The 24,802-nt window shown below is 43.5% G+C and overlaps 1 protein-coding gene across 3 annotated transcripts in view; it reads right to left on the reverse strand.

Moving 5' to 3' along the window:
* PIK3C2B (phosphatidylinositol-4-phosphate 3-kinase catalytic subunit type 2 beta) overlaps positions 1-24,164 on the reverse strand; it is a 75,483-nt gene extending 51,319 nt beyond the window's left edge. The window contains exons 1-3 of one of the 3 annotated variants that reach the window (XM_074222454.1): positions 23,704-24,164; positions 20,606-20,718; positions 3,355-4,374 (exon numbers count right to left, since the gene is read on the reverse strand). In XM_074222454.1, coding sequence (XP_074078555.1) covers positions 3,355-4,287 — 933 coding nt within the window. In that variant the 5' untranslated portion in view covers positions 4,288-4,374; positions 20,606-20,718; positions 23,704-24,164. Of the gene's footprint in view, positions 1-1,611; positions 2,563-3,354; positions 4,375-20,605; positions 22,969-23,703 lie in introns of those variants that run through there. The other 2 variants (XM_074222456.1, XM_074222455.1) reach the window with 2 other exon arrangements.
* Positions 24,165-24,802: the final 638 nt, after the last annotated feature.

Genomic DNA, 24,802 nt, shown 5'->3' on the forward strand with positions numbered 1-24,802 from the left:
GACTTTTCATCCTTGTGTTCCCCCTCTTCCTCTCACTTCCACACCATTTCCACTCTGGGATCTTCTCTTTTGGACAATAGGCCCAAGAAATTTAATAGACTAAGGTTGGACCAGACCCTATTATAGAACAAAGTGAATTGCAGATAAGGAATGTAAGTGCTAGGAAGGCAGAATGGGCAAGATACCTGCCCAGCTTTGGTTCAGGAAATGGGAGATTTAGATAATGATTCCAACAGCAATCATTCAGGATTACATATGTTTTCTCATTTTGATTCTTATAACAACCCTGAAAGGTAGATATTAATATTAATCCCATTTTACAGATAAGGAAACAATCTGGGAGAGGATGAATAACTTGCCTAGGGTCACAGAGGAACTCTGAGGTAGAATTTGAGCTTTGAATTCCTTCATTTTTTAATCCAATGTTTTATCCACTGTGTTACCTCAAGTAGAATGGATAAATGCCCAAGATCCCAGACTGCCACGCCTATCATTAGGTGGGGTAAAAGCTGGACATAGCATTCATTTGATCAGTTGATGATCTGTGGACAAATGAACTCCACCCTTCAATTCACCCCAAATCAACTTTGGAGACACCTGACCCCAAATAAAAGCCAATGATGGACAGAATAGGCCCTTATAAATAGAGTACTGAGACTAGAGTTCATGGATCACTGACTCACATGAATTTTTTTGGGTAGATACTATTTGGGGAAGAAAGTAAAAAACAGCTGTTGGGGCTGAAGTGAATCAAGTGTAAACCTTGGGCTGCTCTCCAGATCCTAAGTCCTCTGGTTCCAAGAGTCTCTTACCTCAGCTAAGCCTTTTCCTCTTTCCTCCTTCCTCCTTCCTCCTTCCACCTCAGGAAATGTGAGGAGGGTCAAGTAAGGAAAAGTTTAGGAGTTAGATGAAAGGAACCTATGCCCCCACCACAAAGCTGTCATCAGACTTAGGTTGAGAGAGGACTCAGATTGATAATAAGTTCAAAATATAGCCTGCACAAGTCCCAAAACAGAAAATGGAGCAGGGTGGTGGTGGGGGTGCTGAAGAAGGGTAATGTGTAAGAGGGCACCTATCCAGAAGGCTGTGCTTTAGGTCAAAGCCCAAAACAAGCCACACTGACAGCAGAACAAGCCTCTAGCTAGGACTGTCTGGTCAAGGGGGCATTCTTGATGCCTCAGTTTTTGTTACTTCCCCTGACTTAAGATATTCTCACTGCTTTTTCCTTCTACTTCCCCTCACAGAGAGATGAGTGGTTATAGACTCAGTAGGGGTTCCTGATTCTAAGACCCAGGTCATTTCCTCCAGGAGATCTCCGCTCTCTTGTTGCCCATGTTCCCCAGGCAAAGGGAGATGGGGGGAGGCAACAGCAGGAGCCCATGGTGTGCCAGGCCCCAGCTTTGCCAAGTTTGTGCATGTGTCCTAGTCAAAACAATAGCCCCACTGTCAGCAATTAGCCCACAGAATAGCACCAGAGAGAAAGGAAGGGAGGGAGGGAGAGAGAGAGGGAGAGAAAGCAAGAGAACAGAACGGCTGCTGAAGGCCATTTTCATGCCCTTTCAAAGCCACTCACTGGCACCAAAGGAAAACAACAACAAAAAACCCACTTACATTAGCTAGGCTGGCAGGCCCTGGTGGCATCACCCACTGCTGACTGGGGGAGTCTATGAGACGGAGACTGGTAGCAGGGGCACTCGGCTGACATTTGGAGCCAGCCATTCTTATTACCGGTTCTACTGGCCTGGGACAGGGACAGTGTCCCCGACTGGAAGTCCGATGGAAACGGGGAGGTGGAACTGGAGGGTCTTCGGTGGCCCCTCTTCCATCAGGCTTAGCCCCTGAACTGACTGGAGGCAGGGAAGTCGGAGGCTGCATTCCACCCTGCCCCAGGCAAGAGCTGGCAGCTCTGCCCTAGGCTCTTCAAGGAGACTAGAGCTCTCTCCTTCAGCTCTGGTGACACACTGGAGCCCAGGGGCGGAGGGAAGGAGGGAGGTAGGAGGTAACTCCCCCTTTCCAGGATGGCCTGAGCCGGCAAGCAGACCCAGCTCCCCCAGCTGAGGAAGCAGGATCCAGGAACAGAAGTCACCCAACCCCTAAAAATAGCGGGAACAGCCACACCTCTCTGATCAGGGGCCTTTAAAAAGCTCCCAGCTCTAGCCTTGAGCAAAGAGTAAATTTTACTTTTCTGGAGGCGTCCCCAAGGGAGGGAGAGAATCCTCTTAATAGGATTTTGGATGACTTTTGATGGCAGAATCAAAGGAATAAGCAGCTGAGTGTCCCTAATCAAAAAAATATAATTCTTTTCTTGATCAAGATAGGGCACAGGAGAAGACTAGGCTATTGATAAGTTTGTCATCTAGGGGGGTTTCCTGGATTCCCAATGGGGATATGAACTGGCAATTATAGAAAACATCAAGTCCTGACATAGCTTATGGTCTAAGTCCTTTAGGTGGACAGATGGAAAGCCCCCAGACTTGGAAATCTATGATTGGAAACCAGATTCCTACCTACCTGGAGAGATGCCTCCAGCCATTTTTGTCTGGAATCAGGAACCAACCTGCTCTGGACACAACAAAAAGTTGTTGTTCTATTATCTATTCATGGAATAATGGAGATGAGGATGCCTTCTTGGGAGAATCATCTTCATGAGTAGAGCTAACATTTGTATAAAATTTTAACACTAACAAAGGACTTTCCATACATTCTCTGATTTGAACACCCCCTCCCACCAAAAAGGCTACCTCTATAAAAGAAAACACAGAGTCTCAAAGAGGGTAAGTGATTTTCCTAGGGTCTCCTAGCTAGTAAAAGTCTGAGCCAGGACTTGAATTCAGATCCTTTCAATTTCAAAGAACTCTATTCCTATCTCTTGGTCTGGAGGGAATGTGAGAGTCCCTATCCATTATCTTAAGCTCACATAACATTTTCCACTTTTTCCAAATTCTTTCAGACACAGTATTTCAGAATTTTACAAAAACCTGTATAGCTAACAAAGGAAATATAATTATTTTTCTTACAGAATTGAGAGGAAAGTGCTTTATAACTGGAGAGTGATGCTAATTATTTATTGTTGTTATTAATTATGTCTTTTATCCCTATTTAATAGAAGAGGAAACTGAGGTGAAATGGGTTGGGGCAGAGTTTGGGACTAGAACTCATGAGAGACTCATTTTTAATTCTATTTTGGCCAACATGGCCCTAGGCTCTGCCCTATGCTTAGAATGGTCTCAGAACCTTGAGATTCAGTAAACTGAAGATTGGATTATCCTAAGCCTCTGGAAAAGAGTAGGAAAGGGAGAAAGGGAGATGAGAGAGGAAGAAGGAAAAAAGGAAAGGTATAAGGGAGATCCTTACTGGATCAGCAGAAATCCGACGGTTTTTACTGGGTGTCACGTTCTTTCGATTGGCATAACGTAAGGCATAAGTGCGGGGAGGAACTTGAGGGGGCATGGTTTTGCTCCGAGCCACAGGCTTCCCAGGGGTGTCCTTGCCGAATCCCAGGAGCCCTCGGCCTTCTTTCCAGCCCCTTTTGGGATCCTGCAGCAACTCAGCATCATAGGTTGACTTCAGGTTGAGGCGAGTTATTGCATCATTGATGCCATCATAGTCCATAGATCCCAGGAGGTTTCCCTGGCCCCCACTCCCAGGTTCTTCTTCCTCTAGAATTCGACAACCCAGGAGCTTGCTGGGAGATTGCTGATTTGAGGAAAAAGTGTTTATATCATTGGATTCAGAAGGCTTAGGAGAAAGGGAATAGGTTTTGCTGGGAGGTTGGGGAGGAGTATCCCAGATAGAGACCCGAGGAGGTATCGGAGGTGGAGACAGCTTCTTGGGGGAGCTATTCCTGTCCTCTGGCCCTGGAGGCAGAGAGAGTCCACTATCTGAACCATCAAAAATATAGAGATAGTCTCCAGAGAGGGGGCCCTTCAGCCAAGGATCTGGTCCTGGCTGGAGGCCCTCGGAGGTAGAGTGGTTGGGGGCTCCATCATGTGGGGAGAAGGAGTTGTAGTTGAGGGTGGGATCAGACCCTGAGAGCCCTCGAAGAAGTTTAAGGTCATTCCTCCCACTCACTGGCTTGCCATAGAAGTCCAGGACAGGTCCATCCCAGTTGATAAGAGAGGAGTCCGTGTTCTGCTTGGCCCGCCGGTTCTCCTCTTTATCATGCCTCAGTCGGGACAGGGCATCATATTCCATCTGAAGAGCTTCTGCCATAGCCAACTCCTTTCGGCTAATGCCCACAGACTCCAGGGACTTCCAGTGCTCCCCATTTCCCTGGGTTGAAGACATGGTGGAGCTAGATGGAGAACAGGTAAGTGAGTCTGTTACTTCCTGCCAATATCAGGGCTTAAGGATTGTGGCATGGTGCCCAGGCACCTGTCGGGGGAAAACACAAAGACTCTGATCAATCATCAGGAAGCTTTTTATAATGTCTTAACTGTACATTAATTGCTATATAAAGAGAACTTAAGTCCGAGTTCTAGTTCTTCTGTGCTAAGACTAAGTAGTCAAGGAAAGAGACCTCTGGTTCTCCATTCCCATCACATAAATACCTACATACACAATCAAATATAGCCATGGCAGCTAGGAAGCACAACAGACAGGGAATTGGACCTGAAGTCAGGAAGACTTGAGTTCAAATCCTACCCTAGCCACTTGCTAGCTATGTGACCCTGGCAAGTCACTGAGTTTCTTTCCTTAACTGTAAAACAGAGATAATAATAATGCCAACTTTCCAGAGCTACTGTGAGACCAAATGAAATGTTTATAAAGCACAAGGCAAATCACAAACGGATATAGTTAGTTGCTATTGCTATTGTTATTGTTATTATGATTTGTTATTATTTTACACCTCAAGAAGAAACAGTTCCTACCATCTACTAAGAGAGCAAACCCTGAAGATTACAACTCTTCCAGAAAGATAAAGGATAAATAATAGTAAGTCTATAGAGAAAGTTAAATGTGGATTCATTCACCAAATCTCACAACACTAGACCTGGGGACCCCTTTGGTGTTAGAAAGAGGTAGTTTAATGCCAATTAAAATAAGTATAATACAATGTTACTAGAAGAGGACTAATTATTACATGGATTCCAATATAAAATGGCTCAACTCTCAACCTGATCAATTACAGCATAATTTCAAAATATAGTCAAAGTATGTGTATACATGTTTGGAAAACATGTTAATCCTATCTTCTGGCGATTGTCATGGAAAAGTATTCATAGGATTATAGAATCTCTGAGTTGAAATGGTCTCAGAGTTTATCTAGTCACATTCTGGAGTTCAGGTAAATGCAAGTGGCAGCTAGCCACTCCTTAGCATTCATGAAAATGCAGGCTCCAACCTGCCACCCACTATTGGTCAGGAGAGTGCAAGTTCCAACTTGTCACTCATTAGAGTTCAGATCAGGAGACAGTTTCAATTTCATCTTTGTATCCCTAGCACCTATTAAAGAACCTTGCATACAGTAGGAGTTTAATAAGTGTTCCTTTACTCAACAGGTAAGAAATATATGAAATGTGTTACTCCTTCTCACTTCCTACCCCCGGACTTGGTACATATTATTAGCTGAAAGTTAAGATTTCACATGATACCTTTAACCTAAAGCAATAAATGTAACATTAAAAGTTTTGGATTCAGGTTGCTGCTCTGACACATACTCAGTGTGACCTTGGGCAAGTCAATTTGAGTTTTCTGAGTTTCAGTTTCTTAATTAGTAAATGAGGATAATAATACTATCTCCTGGAGATATGAAAAGTGTTTTGCAAATCTTCAAACTTTATATAAATGGTATTTAAGATTGACATGAAGAACAACCACATCCTCCCATAACCTGTGTTCTGATGCCTGAGTGAAAACCAAAATACTATTAATAAGTAGCATTTATTTGTTGCTTGTCATATAGAAGAACCATGGTATATTGAACTTTAAATCAGGACACTTGGGTTTAAATGCCTGCATCAGAAACTCATAAGCTGGGTGACCTTGGGCAAATCACTTTAAATTGTTTGAATCTCAGATTTTTCACCTGCAAAATGAAAGGATTAGATTTGATGACCTCTAGATTCAAATCTGTAATGCTATGAGATATGTTATACATAATATACAAGTATAATGCAATTTCTTCACCAAAACTCTATGAGGTAGAGGAGTTATCAAGTTCATCTTGTAGGATACAAATATTATTACCCCATTTGAGAAATTAGGAAATTGAAGTTCTGGGAAACTTACTGGTTCACAGTTTTCTTTTTTTTACCCCAACCTCAGCTCTCATCCATGACAGTTTAAATATTCAGACTGGGGGTGGCTAGGTGGTGCAATGGATAAAGCACCTGCCCTGGAGTCAGGAGTACCTGGGTTCAAATCCGGGCTCAGACACTTAATAATTACCTAGCTGTGTGGCCTTGGGCAAGCCACTTAACCCTATTTGCCTTGCAAAAAAAAAAAAAACCAAATAAATAAATATTCAGACTGATACTGTTCATCAACCTCTTCAATTCCAATAGCTCCTTCTCTACTCTACCTCAGTCACACCCAAGAAGACTTTTTTAATCTTATTTTTTCAATTACATGTTATGAAAGTTTTCAACATTCATTGACTTGCATATTTCTAAGTTATACATTTTTCTATCACCCTCCCTTCCCACTGCATTCCCCTGGTAAAAGTTTTGCAGGTACATTTGTGCTTAACACGTTTACATTATTAGTCATTTTTGTATATGTGGAATTAGGACCAAGGGAAAAGAAAGAAAATCATGAAATAGGAAGGAAAAACATAAGAGCAGTTTTTAAAAAGTGAAAATAGCATCTATTCAGAGTCTGTGGCAGTTTTTTGTTTGTTTCTTTCTTTCTTTTTCCCCTGGAAGTTGTCCATGACAGAACTCCCAGGGTTGCAGGAAGACTCTTATAACACTGTCTTACCTCTAAGATCTTGAACCCTAAAATTTTGTTCTGATTTCAGTTCTCTGTCCTTCCACCTCTCTACTACCTCATTCCTCCTGCATCTGCTCTTAACCCTCACCTCAACTTTTGACATTCAATCTTTCTTTATTCTTCTAGCCCATAAACTCTAGTCTCACTTGCCACCCTTCAATGTCTACTTGTGGCAGAAGGAATCATCCTTCACCCTGAACCTACTCTCCCTTTATCCAATATTCATTTACATCCTGCCAACCTTCAATTCTGGGCCACCTCCACCATCTCTCCTTCCTTGCATTCTTTACTTCCAAACCTCTGAAGATTGCTGTAAGGATTCACAAAGCTGAGCAGTTCCAAGTCTAATACAAATTTGTGCTACTTGCCTCATCAGAGATTTCACCATTGCACAGTAGTCATTTAATTCAACTTTAATTAACTTCCCATGACATTTCCCACCAAAGCTGAACGAAGCCTTCTCCTCTCTCAAGTACAGATCTACACCCTTACCTCACCTATCTCTCACCATATGACTATATCTCCTTTGTTTTACTGAGGAGATAGATACCATCCATCATCAGCTAACTCGGCTCTCCATTGTTTCTTCATTTGATGTAGTCTCAAAGGTTGAGGACACCTTCAAAAGGAGAAGTTCCAAACCTACTCATTCCTCCAATCCCATTTCCTCTTAGCTTCTTTGGGATTTCCCCTAATAATCATTTCTTCTCCCTGACTTGCACATGGTAGAAATTTAATAACGGTTTGTTAAATTGAATTGAATTGTTAGTAAGCAGCAAAGTTAAGACTCAAATCTGGGTCTTCTGATCCCAAGTTTTGTTCTTCTAATTCCCCCACAAAACACCCTCATGGACCATGAGGTTAGTTCAGTGTGCCAGTGCTGATATTCAAAAGCCTAGCTATATCAGCTCTCCTAGGAGAACCCCCACCCTCAGCTCGCCTGGTTTCTCCATTTCTCACTCCTTCTCCGAGGATAGAAAGTGTTCTTTCCAAATACCAGATACCTACTTGATTTGAGGAGAGATGGGTCAAAATTCTCTAAAAAAGCCTTACACTGAATCATCCCTGTCAATGTAACTCTGGTAATCTGACTACTTAGGAGTAAATAAATCCAGGCACAGAGCCAATGATCAATAAATATTCATTTAATAATCTTTGACCCTAGAGAATGGACCTGAGCCTTCAAGCAGGCTGTTTTCCTTTACTCTCTAGACCTGGACTGGGATCACTCTGAGTGTAAGAACCTTGGGGCAAGCTTAGCCAAGCACCAATGTGAGAATCTCCGGGAGAGGAAGTGCAGCCAGGAAGACCATCTCAATCCCAATAATCTTCATTTCCACTGAGGAAATGAACTTTTGCTGGAACACTAAAGGATTTCAGTTAGCACTTAACACCTGGCAGCAGTAATGTCAAGCAGTGAGATGGGTCATTCAGAGTACAAACATTTATATAGCAAATATTCCGTTCCAGACACTGTGCTAAATAAACACAGGCTCTCCACAAAGTAAATTCTCTTAAAAATAGCTAAGCAGAGGCATTCAGTCATAGATGTTAGCACAAGTTACATTACTAATTTGTAGTTTACTGAGAGTTAACAGAAAGGAAGGATGTGGATTCTAACCTCAGTAGAATGATACTGGCAAAGTCTATTGTATTTAACCTGTATTACTATGAGTACTCTGAGGATGTCAAAATTTCAAGGTGATAGGAAGCAGATATTAGAAGTCAAAGGGAGAACTGTTCTGATACCTGGAAAATAATATTGAATATGGAGTCTTGGAGATGACTCAATTCAGAATCCTATATTCACCCGACCATTTAAAACCAAGTGCCATTAGCCAAAGTTAGCCTAGGACCCTTAGCTAGAGATAAAAGAGGCTGATGTTTCACCTGCTTGGTGAATCAGACTACCCACACCAAAGGCTTTTAGTGCAGGGCACTCCTTGCCCCATTTCTTGAAATTTAGTTTGTTTTTGCCTCGTACATGCTTCTACTTATGTTGGTAAATGCTGCTTCCCTTGGTAGAATTCAAGCTTATAGAAGAAAGGGATAACTGTTATTTGACTATCTACCCAATGCCTAACAACAACAGTGCCCATTACATCATTGAGAGAGATGATCAGATGTTATTCAGTAAAAGAATTCTCTTTCCTCCTTTGCCTTAATAACCAGAGAATTTTGTATCTCTCTTAATTATCAAAAGAGAATCCAATGATTTTGCCATTCCCAACATCAGTTCCCTCATCTAAAAAACAGTAACATTGAGTTAGGCATAAGGTGTTTTGCCAATTTTGAAGAACCATCTACATGTCTTCTAAATACACAATTCATTGATAAACTTTTTTAAACCTTAATAAGATCTTAATTGAATTAAAGGATAGAGAAACTGCTGATACTTGAATAAGGAGATTCATTTGAGCCTTCCAACAAGCCTGGAAATCAAGATTATAATTATTCCCATTTTATAAATGGGGAAACTGAGGATGATGATGACTTGCCCAGAGTCACATAGCTAGTAAGTGTCTAAAGTCAAATTTGAACTCAGGACTTCCTGATTCTATTGTGAATACTCTAATCCCTGCATCACTGAGCTGCCCTAGAACTTTCAAAATTTTACTCCAGGGTCAAATATAATCTGGTGGCAAAAAGAGAAAAATTTGTTGATGTTAAGCTGCTGAAACAGCTCTTAGTTTTTGTTTGCACTATTTTTAATAGTCTCCCTTTTTTGTGTGTAGAGGGAAGGGAAGGTGCTTAAATTCAGATCAGGATTTCACCTGGATGGTATAGGATTTGTTATATTTTTTTGGAGTCAATTGGGGTTAAATGATTTACCCAGAGTCACACAGATAGTAAGTGTCTGAGGTCAGATTTGAACTCAGGTACTCCTGATTCCAGGGTCAGCTTGCACCATCTTGGTTAAAATGACTTTAAGTACAGAAGGATGGAGAAGATGATCTCTCAACCTCTTTTCCTACATGACTCAAAGAATCAAACCATATACAAATGAGAGGAATAAAAAAAGGAAGTACCTTTTGAAACTATGGATAGGGGAGTAATCATAACCCAACAGGGTCTAGAGAGGGTCACAAGAAATAACACAGACACATATTAAAATGTTTTTGCAGAAACACAATCAATGCCATTAAAGTTTAAAAGGGAAACAGCTGACTAGGGGGAAAAACATATTTACAGCAAATTTCTTTGACAAAAGTCTTATATTCAAGATATGTAAGGAATTGTTTCAAAGTCATGAGAACATGTGACATTTCCTTATAGATAAATGGCCAAAGGATATGAATAGACAGTTCTCTAAAGAAGTTTAAGTTATCAACAACTGTATTAAAAAAGAAAAGTTCTAAATCAAGAGTCGTTCCTACTTTGATAATAGAATCTCAGCCCATCCATTCCCTTGCCACTGAGAATTCTGGAGCAAAGAGTTCAGGAATAACTGGTCTTATTCCAATGCCCACTCTTGAATAATGACAAAGAATCAAGAGTAAGTGAAGTCAGTAGAAATCACATTGACAGTTCTGGGTTAGGTCTAATCACAGTTACTTCATCAACAATTCTAGGACATGTTGAGTGGGCTCTGAAGCAGACAAGTCATAACCCCAGATCCACACAAACACCTTTGAACAATCCCACTTACCACAATGAAAACATGAATGGAAGAAGACTCTGGGCCCAATTCTGAAGTCAATAGTCTCCAAATTCTTTCTCTTAGCCTCCCCATAGACCCCCAGACCACTCAAATTCCACACTCCATTTACTCTGCCTTGTGTCTCAGGAAGAGTAGCCCTGCTGTCCTGGTCTGAGAGTACTGGGGCCACCACTTCATTCAGCTATGTCTAACAGCTCCTCCTACCTGCATCCCCTCATACCACAGGAACATTACAAGGAAATCCCCATATGTTGCCCCTCTTTCATTTCCCCACTCTTCAGTTCTCCATTCTTCCAAAATACAGAGATAGGAAGAAGTTCCATTTTCATGACCTTCCCCAACCACTCAATCAGGGTAAGATTAAGAGAATATGAGGAAAATACATGGAAAGGCAAGAAGAAAGCAGATGAGCCAGGAGGCGCTCCTCCCTGAGCTTCCTCACAGTCTGGAATTCAGACGGAGGAGAGACAAGTCTATCCCACTCTAACCAATATCCCCCTGACTCTAGGCCAGACCAACAGAACCACAGTGGCCACAGGGCTTTAAGCCCAACCAAATGACAGATCTCCTACCCTTGGGCCACACTAGTGGCTGCTCCTCGGCCAAATCTTTTCTGGAATTGAAAGAGGGATATGGAAAGAAGTTAAGTGGAGTGGTTAGACAGTGAGGAAGGGTTAGACAGACAGTAGAGTAGAAACCTCAGGAAAATTAACCTGTGTAATTTGAAGAGGGAAAAAAATGAAACTATCCCTTTCAAAGAACCCAGTTTCTTAAGCTCTCTCTTTCTAGAAGAACTGCATGAATGCTATAGAAATTAGTCTCTTAGGATAACTCAAGCCAATCTATGACCCTTACCATCAAGGGTCCTTCCTTTAGGCCTCCATGGATGGACAGACAATAGACACTTTCCCCCACCCCCAGAAGACCAAGGGGCCATACTTGTGGATCCTACAAGTAGGTGTCAAAGGTGCCACTAGTGCAGGGTCTGAAGGCCAGGTTTTAATTGTTGCTCCCCCTTCAACCAAGCCAGAGATCCTCTGTTATAACATTAACTAGTACTTAGCAAATCTCTGTGATAATGGAGAAAGTAAGTGGGGTGGGGTGAGGTAGGGAAGGCCAGAAAGCATGACTGGAAATAGGAATCTTGAGGACATTTTTATACCATGTCCTTCAGGGACAGGAAGGCAAAGGAACCAGGCAGCAATGAGAATGGAGGGCTCAACTGTGGTTTAAAGCAGTCAAGAGATCCCAGGAGGGCTATTAGATTTATCAGACTGATGTCAGCCTCAATAAAAAGATGGAGGGAGGGTCCCCAGAAACCAGGTCCCATCATTACAATACAGCCAGCTGGTGTAAGCTGAGGGCAGGTTCATGGTTGAGTGGGTCGGTGCCAAGATCTTTGCATAACCAGATACCAACCTCGCCTACGTAACAGCTAGCACTTAGAGTGGAGTGAGAGAAGGGAGGAGGGGGGGGAGATTGTAGAGGTACACCATGGTACCAGTGAGATGGTGGAAGGAAAGAAGTGGGTACACTCCTAGAGTACTATCTGCTCTATAGGGCTTATATCAGTTCCAGTAGGGCTGATATCAGTGCCAGTGTCCTTGTGCCAGGGAAAGAAGGAGTCCTTAGGTAATTTTCTCTACTAGTATTATGGGATCATATTAGAGCAACTTCCTGAAGTAATGGAAAGAAAGGTAAGCTTGAATTCAAGGGAATCTGGTTTTGAGTCCTGTTTATGTGACCTTGGGTAAGTCACTGACCCTTCAGGATCATCTCTTAAAAATTGACACAGCTGTTAGCAAAATGTATTGTGACCTTTAAAACTCTATGGAACAGGGGTGGCTAGATGGTGCAGTGGATAAAGCACCAGCCCTGGAGTCAGGAGTACCTGGGTTTAAATCCGGTCTCAGACACTTAATAATTGCCTAGCTGTGTGGCCTTGGGCAAGCCACTTAACCCCACTTACCTTGCAAAAAACCTAAAAAAATAAAAATAAAAAATAAAACAAAATAAAACTATGGAACAGGGGTAGCTAGGTGGTGCAGTGGATAGAGCAGCACTGGCCCTGGAGTCAGGAGTACTTGAGTTCAAATCCAACCTCAGACACTTAATAATTACCTAACTGAGTGGCCTTGGGCAAGACACTTAACCCCATTTGCCTTGCAAAAACTTACTATGATTATAAGACCAAAAATTCAATTGGTTCTTCTTTTCTGCCATCCAGCTAAAGATACAGAATGGTAATTTTTTCCTCCTCCCCATCCCCGGGATTGAAAGTAGACTCCTGGGGGTTTGGATCTGGAAAGGGGTGTTTAAAAACAAAAAATAAAAATAACAAAAGAATTACATGTACAGAGTGTAAGATCCCCAGATTTTAGGGATTTTGTCCCTTAGTGATTTTCCTAATGAATTTTTAAAAATCATTGTTGTAGAACGAGGTTTTCTCCCTAGATTAGACTGGGACACAATGCCTTTTATCACATATTCTTCCCAGATTCTCTACAAGAAAAGGGTAATGTCAAGATGTCAGAGACTGGTGTGAAGGGGAAAAAAAGTTAATTAAAATAAAATCTGCCTTATTTTCAGTTCTCGCAATGACCTAATAGGAACCTTGTTGGTGTCTAGCAAAATAGAAATGACTCCTAGGTTAATGAAAGTGATGTCTACTTTCTTTTCTCAGGTCATCTCTGGATTCACTTTGGGATCCAATGGAACCCAGAAGTCTTTTCTACTAAACCTGTTACTATCTGTCAACCTATATAGTTAGCATTGCTATCTGTATGCACAGCCTGAAATAGTATAACTTTGGATCGGATAGGCCATCCTTCCTTTCAGACTGTTGAACGCAAGGACTAGTTAGTTTTAGGAGCAGAGGCAGTATGAGGAGTGAGGGTGGGTGGAAATGGAAAACTCCCTCCTCCAGCCAATACTTTAGATCTGGGGCCAGGACCAGATTGCTGAATGGAACCACTGGCAGAGACGAGAAGTCTTGGCAAGAGGTAGAAAGTTATAAGCCTGGGCTGTCTCCCAGGACCCAATACAGCTACGTCAGGTTTCTGTCTGACCGACACCTCCCAATGTTCAAAACCCAACCCCTGCTTTGCACTCTCTGGTGTCAAGTCTGCAGTTCCTTCCAGAAGCATTGGCCTGGTAACTCAAGACCTGACCCCCTTTCCCCCTCCCCACCTGCTTAGGCTCTCAGAGGGCAGAATAAAAGGCAGTTAAGGGAGAGAGATTGCCAGTGAGGAAGGTGGTGCCCATCATGATCTGTCAGTCTTCCAACCTGGTGATTTAGTAGGTGTCCTCTCCTTTGAACCACAGTGCTTTCCCCTTCCAAATCCCACCAAAAATGTAGAAATTCTAGGTTTCCAGAGACTATAAATCATAGGAGGGAGGAAGAAACCTCCAAGTAGAAGGGCTCAATGGAGAAATGGGCCTGGGGAAGAGATGCCAATTCCAGTAGACAATTTTGTACCCCCTCTAACCATCCTCCTTTCCTCTAATCTTCATCAACCATCTCCTCTACAATGCCAAACTGACAGATTTTTTCCTCTTTCCCTTTCTCCTCACCACTCTTACCATCACCTCAAATCAAGCCTTCCTAGCTCCTGCCCACACTTTTCTCAGCACCAGGAGTGAGATGACCTCTCCTTCATGAGCTGTACAAGAGTGATGGTCCTGGTGGCTACCATATCTCTATCCTGTCTGAGGACTCATCAGATGGGAAAATGAGGAAAGAGCACCAAAAGCAGGGTATCAGACCAAGTCCTATACCCCAAGATTCCTCCCAGGCTGAAATCTCATGCTAACCCACCTATTTCTTCAGGAAGGAGGAGGATGATGAAGAAAGGCATTAAACTCAACATAGCTACTACTCTGTCTTTTGTCAGAGCTTGAGAAGGGGAGAGAGAGGGAAAGAGGAAAAGAACACAGAGAGAAAACAAAGGGGGGGAGAGGATAAGAAATAGAGACAAAGAATGAGAGAGAGAGAGAGAGAGAGAGAGAGAGAGAGAGAGAGAGAGAGAGAGAGGAGAGGAAAAAGAGAAGAGCAAGAAGAGAAAGAGAGAAAGCCAGAGAGGCAGAGAGAAAGACAGAGAAGAGGAAAAACAAGAGAGAGAGCAAATATCAATGTAAACTCTTTAGAGACATTGAAAAGTGTTGATGAAAATATCCATAGAAATAAACAAATATTTTGTCTAGGATCAGTTTCTGACTCCCCACCTCTAATGCATTAAATTCTAATGTTATATTGGGTAATTATGCTATATTCCCTCTCTTGTTCTCTTCATCATAGGGAAGACTTCCACCTCACCCCACCCCCACTTTCCTCCATGGATCATGAAGGGCAAACCAAAGGCCAAGGAGGTAAAAAGAAGTCACATTGAAGCAAGGCTGCTGTGGCAGACCCCAGACCCTCTAAGTCACCACGGCTCTGTCCATTCTCCTCTCTTGCTGCTGAGCTCCAATATGACAACAGGGCTGATAGGATTCAACACCTTGGGAAGAGGACTGAGGAAACAGGGAAAAAGCACAGCACCCCTCCCCATTTCTTTTTCCTCTTCTCTCCTCCCCATTTCCCCATCCCTTCATGCACAGATGGATTAAAGCCCTGGGGTGAGAAGGGCCTAGGGAATTGGTCCCCAAATGATCCTCTCACAGCAGGCAGGGCATCAAGTGAGAGGGAGGGGCCAGCAGTCACCCCATATGGTAGTAATAAAGTAATGGGAAAGAGGTTGGGGGGGCTGGGTGCTAAGGGGGGCTGGAGCCAGCGGGCCGGGGATAGGCTGTGTGGAAGCCAGGCCACCTGCTCCGATGAAGGAGGGGCCAAGGAACCCAAGCAGAAAATGGCTCAGCCATCCATCCGTGGGAACACTGTGCTGGCCATGGCCCTGCCCCCACTCCCCACTCCCAGTCTGGGTCAGAAGCACCTCGGACTTTATTTCCTCATCCTCTCTTCCCAAGGCTGGAGAGTCCTCTGGGGAAACACATACATACACACACACACACACACCACACACACACATCCATCCATGCACCATCATATATATGCATACACATGCATAGTCCAAACACACACACACACATCCATACACAGTCCTTTTCCAGAGGTATTTAATTTTTTAAATTTCATAGAAGGTCCTGGAACTGGAAATAGGAATAATTTATTCCAAAGGAATAAATCTCTAAAGGTGAGAATTTCAGGGGTCACAAGGGAAGAACCCTTGAGAGGATAGACTTCTGAGGTTCCAAAAGTCACACCCACATTCATTTAAGAGCAATCTAGTCAATAAACGTAACCGGATAGCCTGCCCCATTACTCCACCCAGTATTACAGTTACAGGACACAGAAGAAAGGACCTAGCAACCTCCCCCCACCCTTTTTCCTTCCTAGGCCACTCCCTAGTGTAGTCACAATCCAGTTCTTGGGTTCCCTGCCTTCAAAGAGTTCTGTAGGAATGCTTGGAGAAGGTGCAGAGGAGAGGATTCAACTCAGGAGCTCACCCACCCCAGAGACCAACAACCAGAGGGTACAATTCTTAACCCAGACTGGCTCTTGCTTACACTCATGACCAGACCCACAGTTCCCCAAGAAGGAGCCTCCACTTTTCCTGCAACCCTGACTGAAAGGATATCCTGCCCTAGGGTCAGTTCAGGACAGGCTGCAAAATCCAGGGATGAGGGAAGAATCTACTCTCATTCCTGGCCTCCAGGGAGGGATCTCTGCATAACTCTGACCCTCTCCACCCTACCCCCAAGGACAGTGAGAATCAGAGCCCTTCCAGTACACTTATGGAGTTATACCAAACTAATGCCTCAGAGGCATTAGAAGTAAAGACTAGTTAAGGCAGAAAGGGTAAGCTAGGCAGCACTGGACCAAAGTATCTCAATGGAGGTCACTGATAGAAAAGAGCATTGAACTTGGAGAAAGACCATAAACTAATTATGCAACCTCAGGTCAATCACTTCCCTTTCTTTTCCCATCTGAAAAATAAGAATTAAACTGAGTGACCTCTAACATCCTTTCCAGTTCAACCACTGGGGAACCTTCTATCACAAGCTTCCAATTTTCTCTATCCACAGCATCTTTCATTTAATTATCACCATCTCCCCCTTACAGACTGCCTCATGGTCTTAGTTACAAAACCAATAAAACCATTCACAGCCCCCTGTATATGAACTGGCTTTTTCCTAACCTTCCCATAGACTACTGTCAGTATTGGCAATACCCTGACCCCCTTCTGTTCCAGTCTCAGATTAAGCATCATCTTCCATGAACAGTGTCATTTTTTCAACTTCCTTTATTTTTATTATTCATGTCTCCTCAATACTTCAATGCTATATTCTTGCTGCTAAAGAATCCTATGCTGGGGGCAGCTAGGTGGCGTAGTGGATAAAGCACAGGCCCTGGAATCAGAAGTACCTGGGTTCAAATCTGGTCTCAGACACTTAATAATTACCTAGTTGTGTGGCCTTGGGCAAGCCACTCAACCCCTTTTGCCTTGCAAAAACCTAAAACAAAAAAAATCCTATGCTGATAGTGATCCCTGGGAACAGGAATCCTTATCTAGGTTACTTCTTGAGATGATCTTCCTTGCAATTAAATTCAAGATAGACTTAGAAGTTTTTAGAGCAATCTGATATTTATACAACACAGGATTATAGAATGCAAGTAGAAAGGGACCAAAAAAGCTATTTACTCTAACCCACTTCATTGTAATCATGATCAACAAGGGCTCAGTGATGAAGTGACCTTCATCAAGGTCAGTTTTAAACCCACTCAATCTTTGGGGATCCAAAGCACTATACTGATTACTTTAAACCCACCTTTTAATTATCTTCAGTATAATGCCACTCCATGTTTCTATCTTCTAATAACAGTTTCCTGAAGACAAGGACCATGCCACCCCCTCACCTTCCATCTCCTTCTGCTTCCATTATAGAGACATATACCCCACAGGGAACCCTCACTCTATCTGTGACTGCCAAAGGGTAAGAACTTCAGACTTAGAGAGACCTTAGTAGGTGTGACTTAGATCCTTCTTGATTGGATTGATAATATTCTCTCCCCTTTGAGGTTTGGCAGTCAGTGGGGTATGGATTAAAAATGTCAGTTAGCAACACATGTGGGAGATAGTTTAAGAGTGTGGATGTGTGACTATGTTTATAGTCACAAACAAGATCATTGGCAGGAACCAACATTGAAAAAAAATTCAATTAGAACTTTTCAGGGGGCATTCCAAGACAAGATATCACCCTGGGATAGATATCATTGATCCTCTTCAAAAATGAAGAACCAGGGCCCTGCAGTCAAGAGGACCGGAATTCAAATCATGTGTCAGACTACCTGTGTGACCCTGAGCTTGTCACTTAAACCTGATTGCCATGCAAAAAACAAACAATAACAACTAAAGGATGAATAATAACAACCTTTATCACAACTAAGTACAAGGCCAAGGACAACTTACTTCCTCTTTGGGGAAGAACCCATAGAATGGAGAATTGTTGTTGCTATCAGAGCCACTCTTGCTCACATTCATGCAATGCTCTGCCAATGTATTTTCCTCATAATCCTGAGAAGCAGGTCAGTCAAGCACTTATTATGTGGCAACGCTAAGAGAACAGAAGTCTCTCCTCATCCACATGACCCTTTACTAAAGTACAGTTTGAAATGTACCCCTGACCTACCCATCAGGCTAAGGTTCAGAGTGACTTTCCCCAAAGTCATACAATTACCAACTATTAGATTTGAACCTGGCTCTCCTAATTCCACTTTTAGTAGGTTTTCTACAATATCACAAAGTCTCTAGAACTAAAAAGTTCTAGAAAGTTTCTTGCTTTGAAGGGTATTAAAGCTTGAAGGATTTTAGATTCAGGGCTACAAGCTACCTTAGAAGTCATCTAGTCTGACCTTTAATTTGAGGACCAAAGATCTGCCTAGGTTCATTATTAAAGGGCAGGACCAGAAGAGAACCCAAAGCAACCAACTTTTCCTTTCCAGGAAGGACAAAAACTAGCCTTTTTTTTTTCTTCTATTCTTAAAGATCTCTAGGGATCATGTTTCAGAAACCTTAATTGCAGCTGTTTGGAGGAAAGAAATATTGAACTGGTAAACAGAAAACTCTTGTTCTTTTTTTTGACAAACTAGTGCTGCTTCTGAAATTTAGTAGCTGAGTGACCTTGGACCAATCACTCACTTCTCTCAGCTTTAGCTTTCTCATCCATTAATCATACACACTCCTGATGCATTATATAATATAACGCATGTTTATATATTGTATGTGTTATATAAGGTATATATTTCACATATATTTATAATATATGTGAATGCTTATATTTCCACATATGTATAGCATATGTGCATGTTGGATGTGATATATATATATTTAACATGAATATTTTAGCCAATGTGTTGAGTGCATATATAATTCACACATTTATAACATGTGTATGTTGTATGTGATGTATATTTTCCATACAATGTTTACAACATGTATAATGAATAATATATACATTTCACATATTTTAACATATGTGTATATTTTATCTAAAGTAACTATTTCATGTATATTTCCATGACCTGCAAAACACTATATGATGAAAGTCAGATATTATTATTCTGGTCTTAATAGCTCTTAAATCAATCACCTGTTTAATATGCCCACTTCTACTAACCCAATTTAGGCCCTTGCTGACTCTTGTTTGAGCACTGGTAATGACTTCTACCAGGTTTCCCTGACCATCCTACAAATCAATATGCCAAAATAGTCCTCCTAAAGCAAGGCTTCAAATGTGTCAGTCCTTTCCTTGCTGGATAACTTTTAATAGTTCTTATTTGTTCAGAAATTAGTCCAGATGCCTTAGCCTGGCATTCAAGGTCCTCCGCCATCTGACTACAATCTAGCTTTCCAATTTCATTTCATACTGTTCTTCCTCTGTTCTAGTCAATGAATTATTTGCCTACCCTGAAAAATAACCTGTATTTTCCTACCTCCATGCCTTTCTTCATGCAGTTTCCTCTGCCTGAAGTGTTCTCCACTAATTATCTTTACCTGTTAAAACCTATCCATTCCATAGGATTAAGAACTGAAAGTCACCTTAGTGATCCAATAGCCCACTGCCTGATTTTACAGATGGGGAAAACTAAAACCCAGAAAGATTAGATCAACTGGCTTCTCCTTGGTAGAACAGTCAGACTAAACACCTAGATCCCCTGAGTCTAAAGCTAGTATATTTTCTATTATGCCAGCCTTGAACTTGAGCTCTTTATCACCTTCTCCATGGAGACCCCCCTGATCCTCCTGCTTAGATGTGAGCTCTTTTATTTAAGTAGCTGAGTGATGCATAGTTAGAGCACCAGGCTGTATCTGGAGTCAAGAAGACTAAAGTTCAAAATTGGTCTCAGACACTTACAATCTGTGTGACTCTGGGCAAGTCATTTAATTTCTGTTTTCCTTAATTTCTTCATCTATAAAATGTAAATAATACTGGCATCTACTTTCCAGGATTCTTGTAATGATTAATGTAACAACAATTGTTAACATTTAGTGTCTGAGACACTGATATATAAATAATCATTATCATGATTATTATTTTAGAATCACTAAGGTCTGGTGTGTTCCTTTCCTATAGCAGTTAGGCATTTTCTCATACAATAGTAACTGGTTCACATCTCCTTTCCCACATCTTGAGGACAGAACTTATCATCCCCCACCACAGTGGACACAAAGAAAGTCTTTAAAAAATATTTAATGGAGCAGTATAAAATAACCATCACTATCAGTAAGTTCTTCCTTGTGTCTAGCTCTAACCTCATATATTATAATTTAAATGTTGGTTAGTTTTCCTGAGTTATTTTTAATCTTTTTTTAATAAAAATTATTTGTTATAAGGAATGACTGAGAAAAAAGCAGGGAGTGACACAGCCTCTAGAGTAATAGAGGATGTTTAAATAATCCCCAAACCTCCTTTTAGAATTCCAATCCACCACTCCCCAAACAAATCTCTTACCAGAGTTGCTCAGAAGGGATAAAATGCTTAGATTTTAATTTCTCCTCCTTTCCTTGCACTTCAGGGCTGGAAAGTCAAGGACTTCATTGATTCACTGGAAGGCTTGTCTGTTCCTGAATAATAGACAATTAGCCATTTTAGGATGTTAATCTAAAACTATGATACTGGATATGGTATAAATCAAGTTTACTAGGTTTGGTTTCTGATCCTGAGCTTACCATCTTGGTCTATCTCATTGAATACAAATGATTTCAGAATCCTTGCCTTCCTTCAAGGATTTTCACTGGGGCCACCACTTCCTTAAGGTCTTCCCTGATATCTCCACTAGTTAACATTATCTTCCTCAAATCACCTTATGGTTATTATCTGGGTACACAATGTAACCCCTAGTTGAATATAAACTCCTTGAGAGCAGAAAACATTTTGATCTTATCTTTCCAGAACTTACCAAAGATGTTGGCATGTAATGAGCATTCAATAATACAATAGACACTTATTAAGCCCCTGCTAAACATTAGAAATGCAACTAATTTCTTTTTAAAAAGTAGGCATGCGGGGTGGCTAGGTGGTGCAGTGGATAAAGCACCGGCCCTGGAGTCAGGAGTACCTGGGTTAAATCCGGTCTCAGACACTTAATAATTACCTAGCATTGCCTTGCAAAAAATAAAAATAAAAGTAGACATGCCCCATTTGAGTGGGGCAACTTAGCCTAGATCCTATGTGGCAAAATGGATCTAGTAAGAGACTACAAGTCAGGAAGACTTGAGTTCAAATCCTGCTTCAGACCCTGGTTAAGTTACTTAACCTCTGTCAGCCTCTATTTCCTCATCTGTAAAATGAGGATGATAATTAGGGCACCTCCATCCCCTCCATCCAGGCCTAGAGTCACCTGTTTTCATTTGCTTGACCAACTACCAGGGAGGAATAGTACCAGGTGTTTCTACATCACTTCTCCTTCTGTGGCATATTCAGCATCCCACTAGCTCTAAGAAGCAACCCTACTCCTCTCCTTTCCCTCCATAGCAAAGATCTTGCCCAGGTCACCCACAGGATCCTAGTTTCAGAGCTAGAAAAAAAATCAAAGGGGCTACATGAGGAAGGGCAGGAGATGAAACAAGGTTCTAATGATCTAATGAGTTCTCTTTTGTTCCCTGTTCTCCCACTATAATTTCTCTTTCCTTCCTGGTCCTGTACAGGACTGATGCACTGCAGGTTTCTCCTGGGGAGACTGTCTGCATCAGAGATCTGCAAAGCACTATGCCAAACAGAGGGGGCTTCACTGAATATACATGTGGGTGTGTGCCACATTAGACGCAGTTCTCAATTTCTCTCCCAAGACAAATGGAAGAATCTGTCTATGCAATGGCAAAGACCAGTCACAGCCAAGGATGATGAGCTCCCAGCAGAAGGAGTGCGCCAGCAGTATAGCCTTGTCCTGAAGCAGCCTTTCTAGGCCCTCCATAAAATCAGCCTTTAGTGGTAATTCCCAGCTGTGGTAATTCCCACCATGGACAAATGCCCATCTGGAATGAGCGGAGGACTCAGGCAAAGATTGGGTCAGACATACACCCTCAGCAGCATAAGGAGAGTCATGAAAAATCAATCTCAGGCTCACCTAAAGGCCAAAGGAAAACCAATGACAGCCCTGGTGTTCTATTCCAGACCAGAAAGAATCCAGAGCTGCAGCCTCTTCAGACTTTGGCTGCCTGGCAAAGCTATAAAATTTGCCTTCCTTTAATTTTTCCATGAATATTACCAAGAATGGGAAGGCCAGGTTCCAAAGGGGCTAAATATTTGGAAGGTTTGGTACCTCTTCATCTCTACTTTGTGATCATTGGCTGGAGGTGTGTGCTGGGGGTGGGAGTGGAGGCAGTATTTTGGGCCCAGTTACCACTTTCCAGGCCTATTTCTCCAGCTCTCACTCCAAGGTCTAACAGAGCAAGAAGGCAAAAAGATCTTGGTCAAGGGCTGATCGGGGTGAAAAGCCTACAGATTTCCAGAGCTAGCTTAGCTACCTTCTAGCAGATCAGGGAGTTTAAGGAGGGAGGGAAACAAGGGGACAGGGAAGCATCAAGGGCCCTAATTCTGGGGGGAAAAAAAATCTCCTGCCACAAGGGTTGCAACCCAAAGCCCAGAATTCCCAGGCAGAGTTGGGGAAAAGAAAATACTTCAGCCAGGGACAATGGAGATTCCATCCCAGGCAGGGCTGGTGGGGCTGAGGAGGGGAATGCAATGAAAGCCCCAAAGTGGGAGGAGGGGGAAGCGGAGGAATGAAAGGAGGAAGGTTTCCTCGCAGCGAGGGAGCTCCCTGACCTGGCACCCCGACTGTGTTTGCACAAACTAACCGTGATGCCTTTGGTAACTAACTCTTCCCACATCCAGGGATCTTGCCAAGCCCCCGGTCTCCCCACCCCACCCCGCTTCAGCCACGCTTTTCCACTGCTGGCTCTCCACTGCGGTTCCTCCCAAGCACCCAAACCACCCCTAGGAGAAGCTGGAAAGAAGAGCCCAGGCCTGGCCGGGGGCCAAAGGGGCCACTTTCCCATCCAGCCTAGCAACTCAAGCTTATTAGGGCTCTCGGGCTCTCTCCCTTCCACATGCGCTCTTCCCCCTCTTCCTGGAAGGGTGCTGCTGCGGCGCCCTTATAAGGTAGAAGTCAGGCTTCACCCTCCCTTACCCCCCCCCAAAAAAAAGTAATAAAAATTCTTGTCCTTCCCGGGACTGGACACTGACTTTCCCCCACCGGGAGAGAAAACAGCCACCCCTCGGGACAGGGTTCCCAATTTCTTCCCCATCTTTTACGCAAACAAAACCCAGAGGTTTGGGTGGGTTCGGGAGGTCCCGCAGTTGGGGGACCGGGAGCCCCCCACACCCCTGTCCACCCCCGTCCACCCCTCCGCCTCCTCCCCGGCCGGCCGGCTCGCCCGCAACCTGCCCGGCCCCCGCGGCTCCCCGCGCAGCATCCCGGGCTGAGGCTGCTGTCCAGGAGCCCGGCCGCTTCTTCCCATTGTTGCACCTCCATGTTGGGAAGGGCCCCCGGCCCGGCCGGGGCTCCCCGCCTCCGTCCCTCTCCGCCCCCGAGGCTGGCTGAGGCTTACCTGGGTAGGCTCGGCCGCGGGCTGCCGCCGACGGGCCGGGGCGGGCAGCTGCCGCCTGGCAGGGGCGCCGCCGCCGCCTCTCTCCCCTGGCTGCTCCGTGCGCGAGCCTCCAGGTGTCCCCGAGCCCAAGCCTCCCTCCGTTCTCCCCCTCTCCAGCCCACCGGGTCCCCAGACCGCTATCCAAAGGCGATGAGGACCTGAAGAAGGGTCCCTGATGCAGTGGGAGAGGCTGCCAAGGGAGAAGGGGTGGCCGCCCCTGCATGCAGAGAGAGACCCAAAGAGCAGCTCAAGCTGGCTAGCAGGGTACAGCAACCATGGGCAGGACAATAGCTACAGGAGAAAAAAGGGAATGAGCCATCTCCCGGAAACCAGGGGCACTGCACCAGCAAGTCCAGCCTCAGTCGCGCGGAGACCCTTGACAGGCTCCCAATCTCCTGGCCGGGGCCAAGTCACTGAGCCTGAAGAGAGCCGAAGGGAGGAGCCCAGATCCCACCGCCCTGACCTCTCTCCACCCTCTCCTCTCCACCCTCCCATCCAGCCCAGGGGAGGAGGAGGAGGAGGGAAGGAGGGGAGGAGAGGCTGAGAAGTGGACCCGGAGGAGATCCTGCTACTGATACTCAGGCAGAAAACCCCAGATTTCCACTAACTTTTCCCTTCCAGAACTCCATTTATTTGGGATCATACGAAAGCCCCCCCCACAAATTCTTTAGACATTGGAAAAAAGACAAGCTCTTTGGGGTGTTCAGATTAGGAAGTGCCTTGTTGCCAGGGTACCTCCCCTTCAGGGAGGATTTCCAAGCACTTCCTCACATTTATCTCCTTTATCTACCCAACACTCCTTGCATGTGATAGGGTTTGTGTTTGTTGTCCTCTGAAGCCTTCGAGGTCCTTGGATAGGAAGAAAGACAAAACACCTGGTGAGAGGGGAATTCCCAACAAACTTCATGGAGGAAGAAGGGGAATCCCCAATATGAAGACAGGACTAGAACCATTGTCTTTTCATACATATTTACATATATATATATCAATATATTTCATCCTAACTCTACATTTTTTGAGGAAAATGGGACTTTAAGGAGTATTTTCCTGTATTGGAATA

The sequence above is a fragment of the Macrotis lagotis genome, chromosome 2 (assembly GCF_037893015.1).
Source record: "Macrotis lagotis isolate mMagLag1 chromosome 2, bilby.v1.9.chrom.fasta, whole genome shotgun sequence".
NCBI classification, from domain to species: domain Eukaryota; kingdom Metazoa; phylum Chordata; class Mammalia; order Peramelemorphia; family Peramelidae; genus Macrotis; species Macrotis lagotis.